Consider the following 17,561-nt stretch of genomic DNA (forward strand, 5'->3'; position numbering starts at 1 on the left):
ACATGTTAATTAAAATGAATAAATACATTTGCGAGGGAACCGTGAGGCAGTAGCGATGGATTAGCGAGTACTCCTCGCTAATCTCTCGTAAATTGCGAGGGATTCGCTAGCGCGCATACCAAACTCCTCGCACTTCCCTCGCAAATCTATTTAACCAAATTCATAAACTAAGGATTAAATTTTTCATAAACTCAAGAACATGCAAAGAGAAAAAGTAAGTAATAGTCATCACATCTCCTCATACAATTAACTCAATCAAAAGCTCAAAAGAAATCCCTAAACATATATATCTTATAAACCCTATACCCTAAACAACACTTATCAACCCTATACCCTAAACAACATTTATCAACCCTATACCCTAAACAACATTTATCAATAACCAATCAAAAATTTATTGTCTCTTGATGTTGGTTAGTGATGCTCTCCTTTAGTTTGAAAATGTTAATGATAATCACTAACCATATTAACATGTTAATTAAAATGAATAAATACATTTGCGAGGGAACCGTGAGGCAGTAGCGATGGATTACTGAGAGATCTGCAAGGACAAGTAAGAAATCCAACGCAAATCCCTCGCAATTTGGAAATTCTTTATAAAAAAACAACAAAAAGTACAATTATTCAATCAAACCCATTACATTATCATCATTAGAATCTTCTCCATCATCGGACTCTTCGAATTCGTCTAACATCATCATCTGGAAGAAGTCATCGCTAATTCGTCGCAATATTGCGAGGGATTTGCGAGGAAGTTTCTCGAAGTCACAAATCTGTATTAACTCCCTCGCAAATTTGCGAGAGATTTATCCGTCGCAAATTTTGCGAGGGAATTGCAAGTGCTCTCGTGTTTCTAGCAATTGACTCGCAAAGCCGTCACAAATTTGCGAGGGCATAGCGCCGTCGCAGATTTCCGTCGCAAATCAACTGTTTTCTTGTAGTGTTAGTCTTTAGGGTTTAGGGTTTAGGGGTTAGGGTTTGAAGTTGTCATTTGCGAGGGAATAGCTACGATTAGTGTTTTGCGATGGATGTATGACGCATTTGGTATATATATCTAGCAAATCTGTTGCAAATATGTCGCAAACCTAGTATATTTAATTTATAAAAACCATCAAAATAATTTTAAAAGTTAGTAAAATTAACTTTCAAGTATATTATAAGGTCCAATGTCTCATCATACTCTTTCCAATCATCTTTTTAAACATTAATAGTAATGTATTAGTAATGAATTTCAGAATAATTCACCTTATGAACATATTGAAATATATTTCAGAATAATTATATTAAGTTTTGTAATATTTATAAAAGAAAATAATTTCTTAATTTTGCAATGGATTTGCTATGGCTATCGCAATTCACTCGCACGTCCATAGCAATCTTGCTATGTTTGCTATGGATACTGTTTTCGCAAATGCGTCGCAATATTGCGATTGATTTGCGAGGAAGGTGACTTTCCCTGCAAATTTGTCGTAAATGCCTCGCAATTGAGCAGCGGATTTGCGACGACTGGCTTCCTCGCAATGTTGCGAGGGATTTGCTATAGAGTTTTCTTTTCTCGTAATGTCCTCGCAAATCCACCGCAAATTTACGAGAGCTGTATTCCGTCGCAAGTCGTTCTCGCAAAACGTGTGTTTTTTTGTAGTGAAACATCTTTTCCTGAACTTCTCACCCTCGAAGGTAATTATTAGATTTAATATTTTCTTTGCTATTGTGCTAACATTGTTTTGTGTACTAATGTTGCCTGATTTGCCTCATGGACAGATCAGGTATCCTAAAGGTAGCATTTTCCATCAGCTGCTATATTTGGATCTGCATACAGATAAAAGGAAGTGGTGGAATCTACTTTCGTTCATGCTTAATGCTTCTCCTAAGTTGCAAATCCTCAAACTCACCGACGTGAGCAATTTCATTACTAGTCACTAGTCAGCTACCTTCTTTTTTTTCCTTTTTCTTTTGTTGTTGTTGTTGTTGTTGTTGTTGTTTAAAACTCCACTTTCCCTACTTTGTTGATCTAATATTACATAAATTTCATTGTTCTCAGCTAGATATGTATTCTAACAAAGGAAATCGGATAAGCCACAAATGGACTCAGCCGAAATGTGTACCAGAATGTTTGTTGTTCCATCTTGAGACAATCATTTGGATAGGATACGAATGGCAACCAAAAGATGAGAAAGAAGTGGCCACATACATCCTCAGAAACACAAGACGGCTGAAGAAAGCAACTTTCTCCACAAAACCCATCGAACCCGGAAAGCTCAATAAATTGGAAAAGAGACGTAGGATGCTCGACGAGTTGGCGACTGTGGACAAGGCTTCAAATTCATGTCATTTTGTGTTTGAATCCATGTAATATCTTGAAACTAATCTGGTTGAAAGTTGAAACAAATATTAATTGATTGTTTAACTAAATGTAGTGCTTGAAAATCTGAACTTGCAAGTTTTGTAATTCGGTATAGTCTACATTTTTTAATTTCAAAAACATCTTTCATCGAATTACTGTATAGTCTACATTTTTTAATCATACAGTATTTTAATTTCAAATAAAATAGCATTAAAAGATTAATATTCTCATCAATGGAAACATTCAATAGAGATATTATTTGTTAGTGAAATTCTTTAACTTAAATGAAAAGAAAAATAGAAAATAATGAGAAACTAAACCGTTGTCGCAATCTCAGGAAAACAATAACAAAGTAAAAGCCACGCCCCTTTTTTTTCTCAGTTTCGTTGTTGTTCTTCTCTAATTCTTTATCTTTCTCAAGAAGCCACAACTATTGAGATTACAACTCAGATGTTTTGAGGGAATGATGAGGTCCCGTTTGATATTTTTGTATTTGGGTCTGGCCTTGCTTTTGGAATCATCGGCTTACTCCAATTCAGAAGAACTAGTGAGATTCACATTGAACATGAAAGAGAGCACAAAAGTACCTAAGCTGATTCTACTCCAGTGGACACCTCGTCTTAATCAGGAGGTTAGGCTATCTGCGAGAGGAGGTCATGCACATGCGTCTCCTTGTTTGAAATATTAGTTATACCATATATAATGATCGATCGACAACTTATTTGATCTTCTTCTTATATATATAGGCTGTGCAAACGCCTCCAGAGACTACAAGTGGTTTAGTTCAGATAGTAGAATTGTGTCTGTGACACCCTATGGGATTATTCGGGCAAAGATGCCTGGAGTAGCCATTGTGAAGGTCGTGTCCACTTGTGATCCTAAAAATTATGATCTGGTAATTAATTAATCATCCTTTTGTCCCCATATATAACCTGTTATATGTATATATAGATTTTTTATTGTTGCATGTTGTTGTTACATTATTATGTGTAGATTGTTGTCAAAGTTTTCGCAATTCAGATCATGTCCTATGAGATGGATAATATGAAGGCGAACGCAGAATCTATATTTTCGAAGCCAAGCGATTTGCTTAATTTAACTTTAATAGGCTTATTAATGTTCTCACTGACGATCTTCATTAGTCACCTCATTCATGTATATTTCCCGGCAAATCCTCATATTGAGCCATGTTCATCTACAAATACAAGTCACAGCGACCAAGAATGCCGCAGAACAAAGCGGCTACGTAGACGGACGACACTAGCAACCATAGTGGTGGAAAAAAAGATATATAGGCGTCGCTGGTTTTTCCGGCCATACATCTCAGGCGTAGTTTATTCTCCAGTCGGGTAAATTCGAATTTATCATAGTTTCTATTTTCTCAAATGATAATTTCGTTTAACAAAGAAAGTATTTATTGCTTATTCATTTATCAAAATATCTGCCGCAAACTTGCGTGATATATATGACCTATGGGCCTCTTATATCATTTGATAAGGAAAGGAACTGCTCAGAGAAAATACAATTATAGCTATCAATGTTCCTGAGAGAAGTGATACAAACGTCCAAACTACATCATATGACAAGATACTGCACATGGCGGATAATGACAAGCATTTTTGCTAGAAAAAGGAATAACCAAGAACAAATATTGGATAACCAATACAGCAAATTAAAGAACACGCATCACAAAATTTACCATCGCAGTATGTTAGCTAAGATACCAATAGCCATTAATTGCCTGATATTCATTTCAGTATCCCTACCTCCCTAGCTTACAAAACTTTTTCGGTTCCAAAGTTAAAGGTGAGAAAAATTAGGGACAGCATGCATATATGATTTACCTCTCCTTGATAAGCCTTGAGGGTGGCATCGTTCAGCTGCCAAAATTAGAAATACATAAGATTTTGAAACACTTGTTAATTATAATCATTTGTCATCTACAATTAACGAAGATTTACTTGAAGATTGATCTCAAATATAAGGCGCAACAAATGCTGAAATAAAAGTCCTCAGGACACTACTATAACCAGAGTCCAGAGACTAGTGGCTGGGAAAGTGAAAATAATGATAGAATCAACATAGGGAAGAATAACATGAACAAAATTAATTTGCAAAGGATTGGTAAAATAGAACTTACGCCCGAGGACGGCTCACCTAATGCACCTTTACGGCCTGGAGCAATGACTCTTGAAACCGATGCGCTGCGTGGAAAGAGGAATCCCACCTTTGTGGCCTAGGCTGCATAGGCAGAAACGAACAAGGAGCAACCAGTTTTAAGGAATCCTCAGCAGAACGCTTTGTCGCATCCGCCCTTCAGTGAGAAGCTCTTGCGATAAAAGTGGGTTTACAATTAGCCATCTCCAAAGGCTTCACTTCCGTTCCGTGCTAGTCAAGTTAGACTCTAAAACTATTGTAGACCTCCTGACCTGATCAACACCGGCAAGGTGGTTAACGTGCTGGTCCGTGATTATTTAATATTTTATTATTATTAGATTTTAAGTTATAAAGTTAATGTTAAGTTGTAAAGAAAAAATGAGGCATACATGTTATGATATGTGTCTTAAGAGTTTCTTATGATTACTCAAAAAATTAAAAACAAAACAAAAACTCATTTCACACATTTTTTCACACTCCAAATTCCAACATTGTTTCAAGTAGATGGGAAATTGAAATCCCCGTAAAGAACATGTCAGAGCATTATAATCTTGAATGGAATAATACAAAAGCGCTACCATATAACTCTCTTCTCTCTAAGCTAAGAGTCCACAAAATCAAATTAAGACACATAAAATATTTCAGATTGCAACCATACATGCACACCGGCTGAAAAGCCATAAATCAATAAGCAGATTTACATATTCACCAGAAAAAAAAAGAAAAGAAAAGAAAAGAAGAGGACTCTCAACGACACACCAGGAGCAACCTCGTGCAATCGTGCATAAGTCCGGCATATATACTCACTTTCAAAAGTCAAACGTAGGGATATTGTGGTGGGTGAATCTAATATTATTATGTAAATGTGATGTATAAAACTTACAACATTTGACCTTGTCAAAAAAAAAAAAAAAAAAAAAAACAGCTTACAACATATCTATATTAAATAACCATTTTAATTAAATAGTGTATTATTATATTTGGTTGACGAAAGTATTTATGTTTGTATTTTGTAAAGTACTAACTATAGTTAGTAGGAGGTGTATATGTTTTCCTTTACATAATCAAAATGGGGGGTTAGTTCAAAAAAAAAAAAAAGAAAAAATCAAAATGGGTGGTTTCTTATGAGGAATTAAATTCTCCTTTGCAAAGAAAAGAAAAACAAAAAGAAGAAACCAAAAATTTGCTCGCGCTACGTTCATCCACTTTCTGACTTCCCGCTGCTCGCTTTTACTGCTAAATATATGCTTATTGCTTACCTTTCTTCTCTTCTTTATGCAGTACTCGATTGAAACTTTGCATCTTTTTTTTTTGTATCGGCTCAATTCTTCTTCCTTTCTCGTAGGCGGCTTTTGAAATCCCAGGTAACTAACTCCTCGTACATCAAATTACTTACTTCACGAACCGTCTCTTGATATTCGTTTTCCTCACTAAACTATAAAGTATAATCACAGTCAGTAGTTTTGTATTGCTTAGTCTTCAGTTGCCCTTGCTTCATCCTACCTTAATTTGTGTTTCAATTTTTTTTTTATAAAAAGCTTAACTTGTTTTCTCATCTTTCTTTAGTTTTGCAATGGCTGATACTGGATGTAGAAGAAATCTTGAAACCGGACTGGCTGTTTTCAGAACAGCTGTTCACAATAGCAGCCTCTTACTCGCACATGCTATAACAATTCCGTTGGCCATGATTGCAGTGAGCCTCAGAGATTCAACTGATGCATCAAACCTGGATTGGGGCCCAACAGATCTCATAGTCCCTATTACATGTTTCATCATACTCATTAACTTCATCTATGCTTTGAACAGGACCGTGGATACAGATGCATATAATGGTAATGTGGGTTACCCTAATCTCTATACCTTCGTTACAGCTACTGGTGGGATACTTGTGATGGCTTTCTTTACAGCCATAGAAAATGAACTAAAAAATATGGAAAGGTTTACTGCAATAACTTTGTGCTTAAGTGTATATTTCTACCTTTTATTTTCTATGATTTTGTTCAAGTTTACCGATGATTTTGATCTCGCTGGAGGTTTCTTAGCCGCTTCTTTTCAACTATTCTACGAAAAGGCAGAAGATTATGACATCTTATCCCTTCTGTTCGTCAGCATGTTATTGGCAGCACTTAAGTGTTATTTACTTGGAGGTAAGGGTTTAGTGGTTCCAAATAGGCTTCCCCGACCTGTAACTCAAATGGTTGATACTGGATTTAAAGTAAAAAATGAAGAAAGATTGGCTATGTTAAGGACAGTGGTTCGCAATAACAGCATAGGACTCGCATATGCAGCAATAGCTACATTTGGCATATTCGGTTTAAGCCTCATATATATATGTCATCAACACGGGTTTACGTTGGAGAATTTGATTTGTCTTGGCATCCTCATTTGTCTTTACTTACTATGTCACTTGCTTTATGCAGAGAACAGAACAGTGGATACCAATGAGGTTACTGTAAACAATTACCCTAACCTTTACTCTTTCATGAAAGGTATAGGAGGACAGCTCGTGCTTTTTGCTTTCACAGCATTGGACAACGAGTTGAAGGAAACGAACAGGTTCAACGCTATAACTCTCTGCACGATAGTGTATTTATACATCGTGATAGCTATGGTTCTTTACAGAATCAGCGAAGATTGTGATCTTGCTGGTGCCTTTTTAGCCGCCGCATATGTTTTGTTTTACGAAAACTCAAAAGGTTTTCAGGTCTTAGCTCTTATTATCATCAGCATACTCTTAGCTTCCTTCAAGAGTTTTTTAGTTGGTGGTGAAAATATAGCGGATCCTAGTGATAGGCTTCCACAGGTAAGGTTGGGGGGTCGGCGGTCAAATAGCCGATAAGAGTTAGTATTAGGGTTATGTTAGAATTAGGATTATAGGATAGTATTAGGGCTAGGGTTAGAGATAGAGGTAAGCGTTAGGGCTTTCTCAAATAACAAAATGGTTGTAACTTATTAACTCATCAGAACAGCAAAACAAAAAAAGGCCAACTCTCGAAGGACAACTCTACATAGCTACAGAAGCTTTACATATTATGCGGTGAGATATTTCAAACTACTGATATATATTGATTCAAAGGGTTCGGACATGCTCTGAAGTAGTCTTTCTTCTACCCTCCTTAGGATATGAGATGCTTTAGTTGATTTACTGATATGTTTCGTTGCCACAGAACCTTTGTGTAGGCCCAGCAGAGATTGAAGGATGACAACATGCTAATGTATCACACTTTCCCAGATTTCTGAGGTAAGAGCATTGTCTCGCCTCTGACCTTGTTAAAAGATTTGGCAAGTACATTCCATAATTGACAAATAGCAATTGTTCACTTTTCCTAATCGAAGATTTTGTTAACATAACCTCTTTTCTCGCTTGTGTGTATGTGGTCATACTTGTTTCCTCCCACGCATTGTGTTGTGGAAGTTGATACTTTGCTCTAAATTGTTGCAGAGTACAGATTCTGGTCTTCCTGGGTTTCATCATCATTTACAAGAAAACCAATCTCAGTTGTTGCAGCTATGATTCTTATTTCTGCAATACTGTATGGACTTCATCCAAATTCCTATTTTCATAGTAGTAGATGATTTGACCAGTTACATGTCTAAAAATCAAATATTTCTTGCAGACTACATAGACTTGTGCTGCTTAAGTGCTGTGAAAGTTCTTTGCTTGGACAGAATCAGCACAAGGTCAAAATCCTATATAACAAGCAATGCAGACAATAAACAGGTTAGAATTTTATCTATGTTTTCTAGTTATCTCTTTATGTTCATGTAGTATTCTGCGGTCTATTTGTAAGAATCAAGACAAAATCAATGATCTTTTTCTTTTTAGATTACAGAATTAAGAAGTTCGGTTACTCAGATCGTAATTAACATATCGGGACAAAATGAAGATCTACTCATTGCCACCTTGAAACTACTAACGTTATTCACCATCACGATCAAGGAAGGGCTGGAGCTAGGACACACATGGAGACATCTGTTCAACGGTCACAGGGTAAGTGTTGAATCCGAATTATTACTAAGTTTCCTTTAATGTCTGTTTTGCAGGATTTGTCCTTCTTAGTTTAGGATCTTTTCGATTTAGTTCCTTAGTTTTTCTTTGTAATTAGCGAATTTTTAATTTCCCTTTCTTGTAAAAGAAGACCCTAGAAGGTCAGGCTGATGAGCATATTAATAAGGCTCCTTGCAGCTCTTGTAACACTACTTTTTATCTAATAAAAAACGAGTATTTTCTTCTAGCAAAAGCATATTAGATTCAGACTAAGACTCAGCTGCTGGCAACTTATAATAGTCAGGCTTGTAAATCTCGCTTATCGCACATTATCCTCTGCAATATGGAGAGAGAGATCTAGAGAGCAACCGATTTTGTCTATAGGTACTTCGAAGGCTTAATTAATATTTTCAATTTGTCTTCTTATAACGCTGTAATATTTAATTCATGGTTTCACCTTCTCCAGATACACACTTAAGCGTCAAAAAAAGTTGTGGCAGCTAAAAGATTCGGCAGGTGGAAGTTGTTTACGTAAGGAAGAAATCTCTAAATTGTTTGTGATTGTTCTGTTTTGGAAATTGTGGCGTGATTCAAATCCCAAAGATATCTTTTCAAAATGGTGTGACATATCAATGGCCTTCTTTAGATGGTGACACCGTGAAATAAACTTCCAAGCAAAGGCACGTATTTCTTTGACCTGGTCTTCTTATTAAACTATGCTCATTGAGATGTATGTGGCGTTCATTTTTTTTACTTATAAATCAGAAGAAGTAGAGTTTCACCACATTTGACACCTTCTGCATAGGTTCATCTATGTTTCAGAAATAGTAACTCAAAGTTTTAAATGTTGCTCATTTTCTGCATTGATAGGTTGCTGCCATTATACCTATTGTGCATTTGATTGCGAAACTGGAAACATCTGGCGCAGGAGTATTGTCTATGGTTTTAATAGCGAAGATCAAACTCATATCAGCATTGTATGTTCCTCTCTTTTGGCTCCATCTATTTCTTTGGTCTTTTCAACTCACTTCTCAAGGCCTTCTTGTTATATCTGATTCTGATGTCTGTTTAAGAGCATGCTGACAGGTTTGTGCTCAAACTGCTTTTTCTGAGTTGTTGGCGCAACATTTCAAACTTGGTTATACGTAAGACCATTGTTTCATACGTTTTTTCTTTCCCAGCATGTCTTTGCTAATTTTCAAATTTAGTAGCGGATTTATCTTTCTTACATCTACAGTTGGCAATGAATCTCCTTGTATCTTTACTTGTTCGTTCTCATGTTATTCAAAGAGTTTATCACAATGTCACATTTTGCTTATAATCTATTGGGTTCTTTAGCAACATGTCTTTGTACAAGAAGTTGCTGTTTGCGGAATCACTGAAAAAGCCATGTGTGGAGCCGAAAGAGAAGACAAATAATGCAGTGTGCTCCACCCAAATTAACTTGGACAGCTGATTCAGATCTGAAGGATAGATATCTTTACAAAAATAGTGTGATGTATCTGTTTTGGATGGCGTTATCCACTCAGTTTCTTCTTTAGATGCTCAAAGTGAAATAAACTTTCAAGAAAAGGTTTGACATAGTCTTCTTATTGAACAATGTTCATTTATGTGGTTTTCATTTGTTTTTCTTATAAAGCATTGGCAGTAGAGTTCCACCACACTTTTTGCTTAGGTGCCTCCATCTTTCAGAAATAGTAACTCAAAGTTTTAAGTAATGCTCAGTTTCTGCATTGATAGGTTGCTGCATTTTTTTACTTATTGTTCCTTTGGTTGTGCAACCGGAGACATCTAGCGCTAGAGCCCGTCTACGGTTTTAGTTAGAGAAAATCAAACTCATCAGAAATTTTATGTTCTCTCTTTTGGCCCAATCTATATCTTTGATCCTTTCAACGAACTTTGTCATAAATATGCTGACAGCTTTGTGCTCAACCTGCATTTCTGAGGTTTTGCCTAGTGTTCAAAACTTGGTTATAGGTAAAACCATTGTTTCTTGCGTTTTTACTGAACTTTTGCAGCATCTCTTTGCTTAATTCCAGATTCAGTAGCGCATTTATCCTTATTAAATCTAAAGTTAGCAATGCTTGTCCTTGTATCTATAATCATTCGTTCTCATGTTTAGCTTTAATGATACACTTGAAATCTTGAAACTCAAGTGTGCTATTGGGTTTGTTTGAAGTCCCTTCGAAAGCTGTACCTTCACGAAGTACACTTCAATGATGAAGAATCTGTTCGCATAGATCTGGCAATGCCGATGTGGCGACTTTCACTGTTGCGGTGCCATCCTTACTGAGATTGACCTTAAATGATCTTAACCAAGGAGGTTATGGAAATGGAGGCTATGTGATAAATGCCCCTGCTTTGAAATACTTGGACATCAGCGGGCTTAACGGTCTTGAGTCTTGTCTGATTGAGAAAGCACCAGAGCTAGTGACGTTTCAAATATAGCCAATGAGAACATCCTGGAATCTCTAACTTCAGCCAAACGTCTTATATTACACTTGTCACCAAAGGTCATCTCCAGCGGCAAGAAGCGCTGATCGTTGCTCAACAAATTTCTTTATTAAAGAAATTGTTTTTTTTTTATATTTTTTTTAATAAACTCATCAATAAACTAGCTACATCTGTTACTTTTTATCTTAGTACCGTTTCTTCCGTTTCTCTGTTGAGTAACTCTTCTCCTCTTTTCCTCTTCTCTCTCTTCATATTATTATTTTTTTAATAAAAGCAACTCATAGAGTTACGCCCACTGGACATGCCCTTAGGTAACATTTTTCGCCTGGTTATTTTCTCTGCAATTGGGCTAAATAGACAGTAACACTGTTTCCTGTATTAAATGTTACCCTGTTTTGTGTAAATGTACTCAGATTAAAGTTCCTATTGGTAAAATATTCGATAAACTAGTCTTTCTAGAGCTACTTACATACGAAATAGAGTGGTAGGATCTGCTTTCGATCATGCTCGCTAGTTCTCCTAAGCGAATTCACTAGTCAACTACCTCTTTTTTGTTTGTTTCCACATCTCTAGTTTTAGGTAATTTGTTGAGCTAGATGACATAAACTGCATTTTTCTCAGGTATAACTGCGTGTGGACTAAAAAAATATGTACGAACGGAAATGGAATCCACCAAAATGTGTACCGGAATGCTTGTTGTTCCATCTTGAGACATTCGTGTGGATAAGATACTAGTGACAACGAGAAGATGAGCATGATGAAGTTGCCACATACATCTTTAAGAACGCAAGACGCTTGAAGAAAACAACTCTCTCCACAAAATGTGTACCGGAATGCTCGAAATTTTTTAAAAGAGACGTGAGATGTTGGTAATTTAAGTGTATCAACGGTTATATTAATAAACCATTGTGACTTTTGGTTTGTGGTTATTAAACGAATGGTTGCAAACATTCGTAAACAACCGTCGGACATATATATAAATACACTCTGTTTTGTTGCATAAAAACAGAGGAGAGATCACGAGAAGAGAGAGAGGTCGAGTGAATCTCTTGTGATAACACAAAACAAACACAAGAAAAATTCTATTTGTTTCTCTTGTATCTTAGCCTAGAACAAGAGAGAAACTTTGATTGTCGTATCCTGCGAGAGATTTTGTGTAACTCAAGGCTTTTGATAAGGGTCAAAATACTCTTTAAGGAAAGTGCTCTTGTGCGCGATTCAGTCATTATCCAAGTTTACCGTACATTAAGATCGAGAGTTACACCGCTTCTACTACATTCTTAAAGAGTATTTTCTGGTGAACATGACGAGTGCATCGGTGCGTGAGATGACTTCAAAGTTTGGGAAGTTGGACAAGTTTGAAGGAGTAGACTTTCGAAGATGGCAGAAGAAGATGCATTTCCTTCTCACCACACTCAATGTGGTGTATGTTCTAAGCATGCCAATGCCTACCGTGATGGAGGATGCGGAGAAGGATTCTGTGGAGGAGACAAGGAAACAACTTAAGTGGGAGAACGATGATTACATATGTCGTAGCCACATTCTTAACGGTATGTCTGATCCTCTCTTTGATGTCTATCAAAATGTCGAATTCGCAAAAGAACTGTGGGATGCGTTGGAATCAAAGTACATGGCTGAGGATGCTTCTAGTAAGAAGTTCCTTGTTAGTAATTTTAATAATTACAAGATGTCTGATTCAAGGCCTGTTATGGAGCAATACAATGAATTGCTTCGCATCCTAGGGCAATTCGCTCAACACGACATGAAGATGGATGAATCCATCTCGGTGTCGAGTATCATCGACAAGTTGCCGCCTTCATGGAAGGATTTTAGGCGCATGTTAAAACACAAAAAGGAAGAGTTGTCTCTGGTACAACTTGGTAGCCATTTGCGCATAGAGGAATCTCTAAGGGTGCAAGAGGGTGGAAAACCCAAAGAGGCTGAACCTTCTTCAATCAATATGATGGAGGAAGGTGGGAGTTCTAAGATGAAGAATAAGGGGAAGAAACGTCCCTTTAATGACAACACTTACGGTGGACCTAACAAAAAGCTTAAGAGCGTTTGTTGGTTCTGTAACAAGCCGGGTCACTTTAGAAGTGATTGTCGAGCTGCAAAGGATAAGAACAGAATGGGACAAAACCGTTCAGGGCAAGGGTCTAAGGACCAAGGCCAAATCACTCATCAAGGTCAGAATCTTGTAAATGATTCACATTCACATGTGTATTATGTATCAAACATTTCTGAGGCATTTTATATGCAGGATGATGGAGTGACGTGGTGGATTGACTCGGGTGCAACTACACATGTTTGCAATGATCGTGGCTGGTTCAAGACATATGAACTAATTCAAGATGGTTCCGTACTTCATATGGGCAACGAGTCAACCGCTCCTATCCTAGGCCGTGGAAAAGTGGTGTTGGAGTTTAGTTCCGGGAAATCTATTGATCTCAATAATGTACTTCATGTACCTGGAATTAGGAAGAACTTAGTCTCTGGTAGTGTTTTAAATAAGTGTGGTTATAAACAAGTGTATGAGTCGGATAAGTATGTTTTATCTAAAGCTGGAGTCTTTGTTGGATTTGGATATTTTTGTAATGGCATCTTTATGCTTAATATTAATAAAGTTGTGAGTTCTATTTACATGGCATGTTCTAGCAAAAATGATTCTTCTCTATGGCATTTAAGATTAGGTCATGTGCACTATAAAAGAATGATTGATATGTCTAAAGAAGGATTGATTCCTAATTTTGACATAAATTTAGAGAAGTGTAGTACTTGTATGTTGACTAAGATAGTTAGAAAACCTTTTAAGAGTATTGAAAGGAATTCTAAGGTGCTAGAACTTGTACATAGTGATCTATGTGATTTGCATGCTACACCATCTTTAGGGAACAAAAAGTATCTCATCACGTTCATAGATGATCATACTCGGTTCTGTTATGTTTATTTATTACATGCTAAAGATGAAGCCCTAGATAAATTCAAGGTTTATAAAACTGAGGTTGAAATACAACATAGTGACTTGATTAAGAAGTTACGCACCGATAGAGGTGGAGAGTATTATGATCCTGTTTATTTTCAGTCTGTGGGAATTATACATGAGACTACAGCTCCATATACACCACAACAAAATGGTGTATCTGAGAGGAAAAATAGAGTCCTATAAGAAATGGTTAATTCCATGCTATCTTACTCAGGGTTAAGTGACGGATTTTGGGACGAAGCCATGTTAACGGCTTGCTATTTATTAAATAGGGTTCCTAACAAAAGGAACAAGATTACCCCATATGAGCTTTGGTACAAAAAGAAACCAAACTTGAATTACCTTCGAGTTTGGGGCTGTAGGGCAGTTGTTAGACTACCCCAACCAAAGATTAAAACTTTGGGAGAAAGAGGTATTGATTGCATCTTCATTGGATATGCTGAGCATTCCAAGGCTTATAGGTTCTATGTCTTAGAACCTAATGATTCTATATCGGTTAACACCGTGATTGAGTCAAGAGATGCAATATTTGATGAGACAGGTTTCTCATCAATACCTAGACCAAAGGACTTGGTTCCTAGTTCAAGTAGAACAAACGAAGGAGATGACACACTCATTCCTTCTAATGCGTCACCTATGCTCCGCAAGAGCAAGCGAGGAAGAATTGAAAAATCTTTCGGTCCTGATTTTCAGCTTTATTTAGTTGAGGGATCAATAGATGAGGTTGAATATCAATATTTATATTGTTATCATGTTGATGAGGACCCTAGAACGTTTGATGAGGCTATGCAGTCTATAGACGTTGCGTTTTGGAAAGAAGCGGTAAACGATGAGATAAACTCCATCGTAGAGAATAATACATGGATCCTAACTGATCTCCCACCTGGTTGCAAGCCTTTAGGCTGCAAGTGGATCTTCAAAAAGAAGATGAAAGTTGATGGAACAATTGACAAGTTTAAAGCTAGATTGGTTATCCAAGGCTTTAGACAAAAGGAAGGTATCGATTACTTTGATACCTATGCTCCTGTTGCTAGAATATCTTCTATAAGATTATTAATTGCTTTGGCTGCTATTAATGATCTTGTGATCCACCAAATGGATGTTAAGACAGCATTCTTGAACGGTGTTTTGGAAGAAGAAGTCTATAGGAAGCAACCTAAAGGGTTTGTTATGCCCGGGAATGAGCAAAAGGTGTGTAAATTAATAAAGTCATTGTATGGGCTGAAGCAAGCACCTAAACAGTGGCATCAAAGATTTGATGAGGCTATCTTATCAAATGGATTCAAGTTGAATCAAGCAGACAAGTGCTTATATAGCAAATTTGATGATTCCGGTAATGGAGTAATCATTTGCTTATATGTTGATGACATGTTGATCTTTGGTACTGACTTAAGACAAGTAGAACTTGCAAAAGAGTTCTTGTCATCAAATTTTGCCATGAAAGACATGGGGGAGGCAGATGTGATTCTTGGAATTCGAATCAAGCGTGAGAACAAAGGCCTATGTTTATCTCAATCTCATTACATTGAAAAGGTTCTAAAAAGGTTCAATTATGAGAAATGTTCTCCTGTGAGCACTCCCATGGATGCGAGTGTGAAGCTTATGCCTAATACGGGAAAAGCAATTTCACAACTCGAGTACTCACAACTTATTGGCTGTTTAATGTATGCCATGACAAGTACTAGACCGGATATAGCTTATGCGGTAGGAAAGTTGAGTAGATATACTAGTAACCCTAGTACTCACCATTGGCAAGCTATTAAACGGGTGCTTAAGTACTTGAAAGGAACCATAAATTATGGTTTGTCTTATGTCGGATTTCCTTCGGTTTTAGAAGGATATTCCGATGCAAGTTGGAACTCCAATGTAGAAAGTAACTCTTCTACAAGTGGTTGGGTGTTCTTGCTTGGAGGAGGTGCCATTTCTTGGGCTTCTAGAAAACAAACTTGTATTACAAGTTCGACTATGGAATCGGAATTCATAGCATTAGCGGCTGCTAACAAAGAGGCGGAATGGCTAAGAAATTTAGTCTATGAGATTCCATTGTGGCCGAGACCGGTATCACCAATTTGTATACATTGTGATAGTAAAGCCACTTTGGCTAGAACTTATAGTCAAGTTTATAATGGTAAGTCACGACACCTGGGTGTTAGACATAGCATGATACGTGAGCTGATCACTCATGGAGCTATTACCATACAGTTTGTTCGGTCTGAACAAAATCTAGCGGATCACTTGACTAAAGGGTTAGCTAGAGACTTGGTGATCAAGTCGGCTAGAGGGATGGGTTTAAAGTCCATTTGAAATTTTTAATTGTGGGATACCCAATTCCCCTCTAATACAACGTTAGAGGCTGAATTCAATGTGGAAAGCTTACAGTTAAAGATTGAAGCACTTGTTGTATCATCCCAAAGTAAGTGCTTGAACCTGCAAGAAAGGATTAGGTTGAAGTTCTCTTCTTAATAGATCTTTTGAAAAATTGCATTTGCAGGTGCAAGATTAAAAGATCTACCTATATGAGTATGAAGTGGAGCCGCATCAAGAAGCTTGGACTTAGCTTCCTATATGCTCATGAATGGATAGGGACACATGGCTTATAATAGTGTCAAGTATAAACACTTAGAATAGTGTGAAAATTCATGTGTATATTATCTTCAAGTGTCCAAAATGAGTTGAAAGGATTCAATCCATAGGACATCCTAATTCTCGGGCATTTGAAATGTGTAATGTCACTAAGATATAAATTCAATCGTTACGATATTTATATTGATGCATGAGTTTGGTTTATGTGTTACTAATGTCGTGAATCAAATTTTACACTTAAATGGGGGAGGAATGTTGGTAATTTAAGTGTATCAACGGTTATATTAATAAACCATTGTGACTTTTGGTTTGTGGTTATTAAACGAATGGTTGCAAACATTCGTAAACAACCGTCGGACATATATATAAATACACTCTGTTTTGTTGCATAAAAACAGAGGAGAGATCACGAGAAGAGAGAGAGGTCGAGTGAATCTCTTGTGATAACACAAAACAAACACAAGAAAAATTCTATTTGTTTCTCTTGTATCTTAGCCTAGAACAAGAGAGAAACTTTGATCGTCGTATCCTGCGAGAGATTTTGTGTAACCCAAAGCTTTTGATAAGGGTCAAAATACTCTTTAAGGAAAGTGCTCTTGTGCGCGATTCAGTCATTATCCAAGTTTACCGTACATTACGATCGAGAGTTACACCGCTTCTACTACATGAGATGCTCAACTAGTTGGCTAGCTAGTGTGCTCTGGGATTCAAATTCATGTCACCTTGTGTTCGACTATACTTAATATCTTAAACATTTACTATGTTTTTTTGGCTGTTGGGAAATGTATATATAAGTCACTGCTCCACCTACCTGTATGTCGGATGCTAATGTTTGGTGGACCTTTTGAGGAAGAGATTCAGAAGATTATTACTTTAGTGTAAAGAGTAGATTCGTTTCCATTGGAAGATCTAGTTTTTGAATATCTTGTATCAAACTAGAAGAGTTTCTCTCGAAGTCTCAATGCTAAAAGTTGCTTCAAAAGATTAGCTTAGAGGTTAATACAAAATATTATTAAACTAACAAAGTATTATCTCCTTCGGTTACAAAGAGG

The 17,561-nt window shown here is 36.8% G+C and overlaps 2 protein-coding genes and 1 pseudogene across 2 annotated transcripts; all 3 read left to right on the forward strand.

Annotated features, from left to right (window-relative positions):
- The first annotated feature begins 1,851 nt into the window (after positions 1-1,851).
- Positions 1,852-2,353, forward strand: LOC109133457 (putative F-box/FBD/LRR-repeat protein At3g49040). The gene is made up of 2 exons (XM_019246569.1): positions 1,852-1,896; positions 2,042-2,353. Exons 1-2 carry the CDS (start codon positions 1,852-1,854, stop codon positions 2,351-2,353), a joined length of 357 nt encoding a protein of 118 aa, XP_019102114.1.
- A 3,210-nt stretch (positions 2,354-5,563) lies between these two features.
- Positions 5,564-7,538, forward strand: LOC147942660 (uncharacterized). The gene is made up of 2 exons (XM_087453672.1): positions 5,564-5,865; positions 6,068-7,538. Exon 2 carries the CDS (start codon positions 6,075-6,077, stop codon positions 7,338-7,340), a length of 1,266 nt encoding a protein of 421 aa, XP_087309798.1. The 5' UTR covers positions 5,564-5,865; positions 6,068-6,074; the 3' UTR covers positions 7,341-7,538.
- Positions 7,539-9,276: 1,738 nt separating this feature from the next.
- On the forward strand, positions 9,277-11,816 carry LOC147942661 (F-box/FBD/LRR-repeat protein At2g04230 pseudogene; annotated as a pseudogene).
- The last annotated feature ends 5,745 nt before the right edge of the window (positions 11,817-17,561 follow it).

The sequence above is a fragment of the Camelina sativa genome, chromosome 6, assembly GCF_030686135.1.
Source record: "Camelina sativa cultivar CO46 ecotype springtype chromosome 6, ASM3068613v1".
Lineage (NCBI taxonomy): Eukaryota > Viridiplantae > Streptophyta > Magnoliopsida > Brassicales > Brassicaceae > Camelina > Camelina sativa.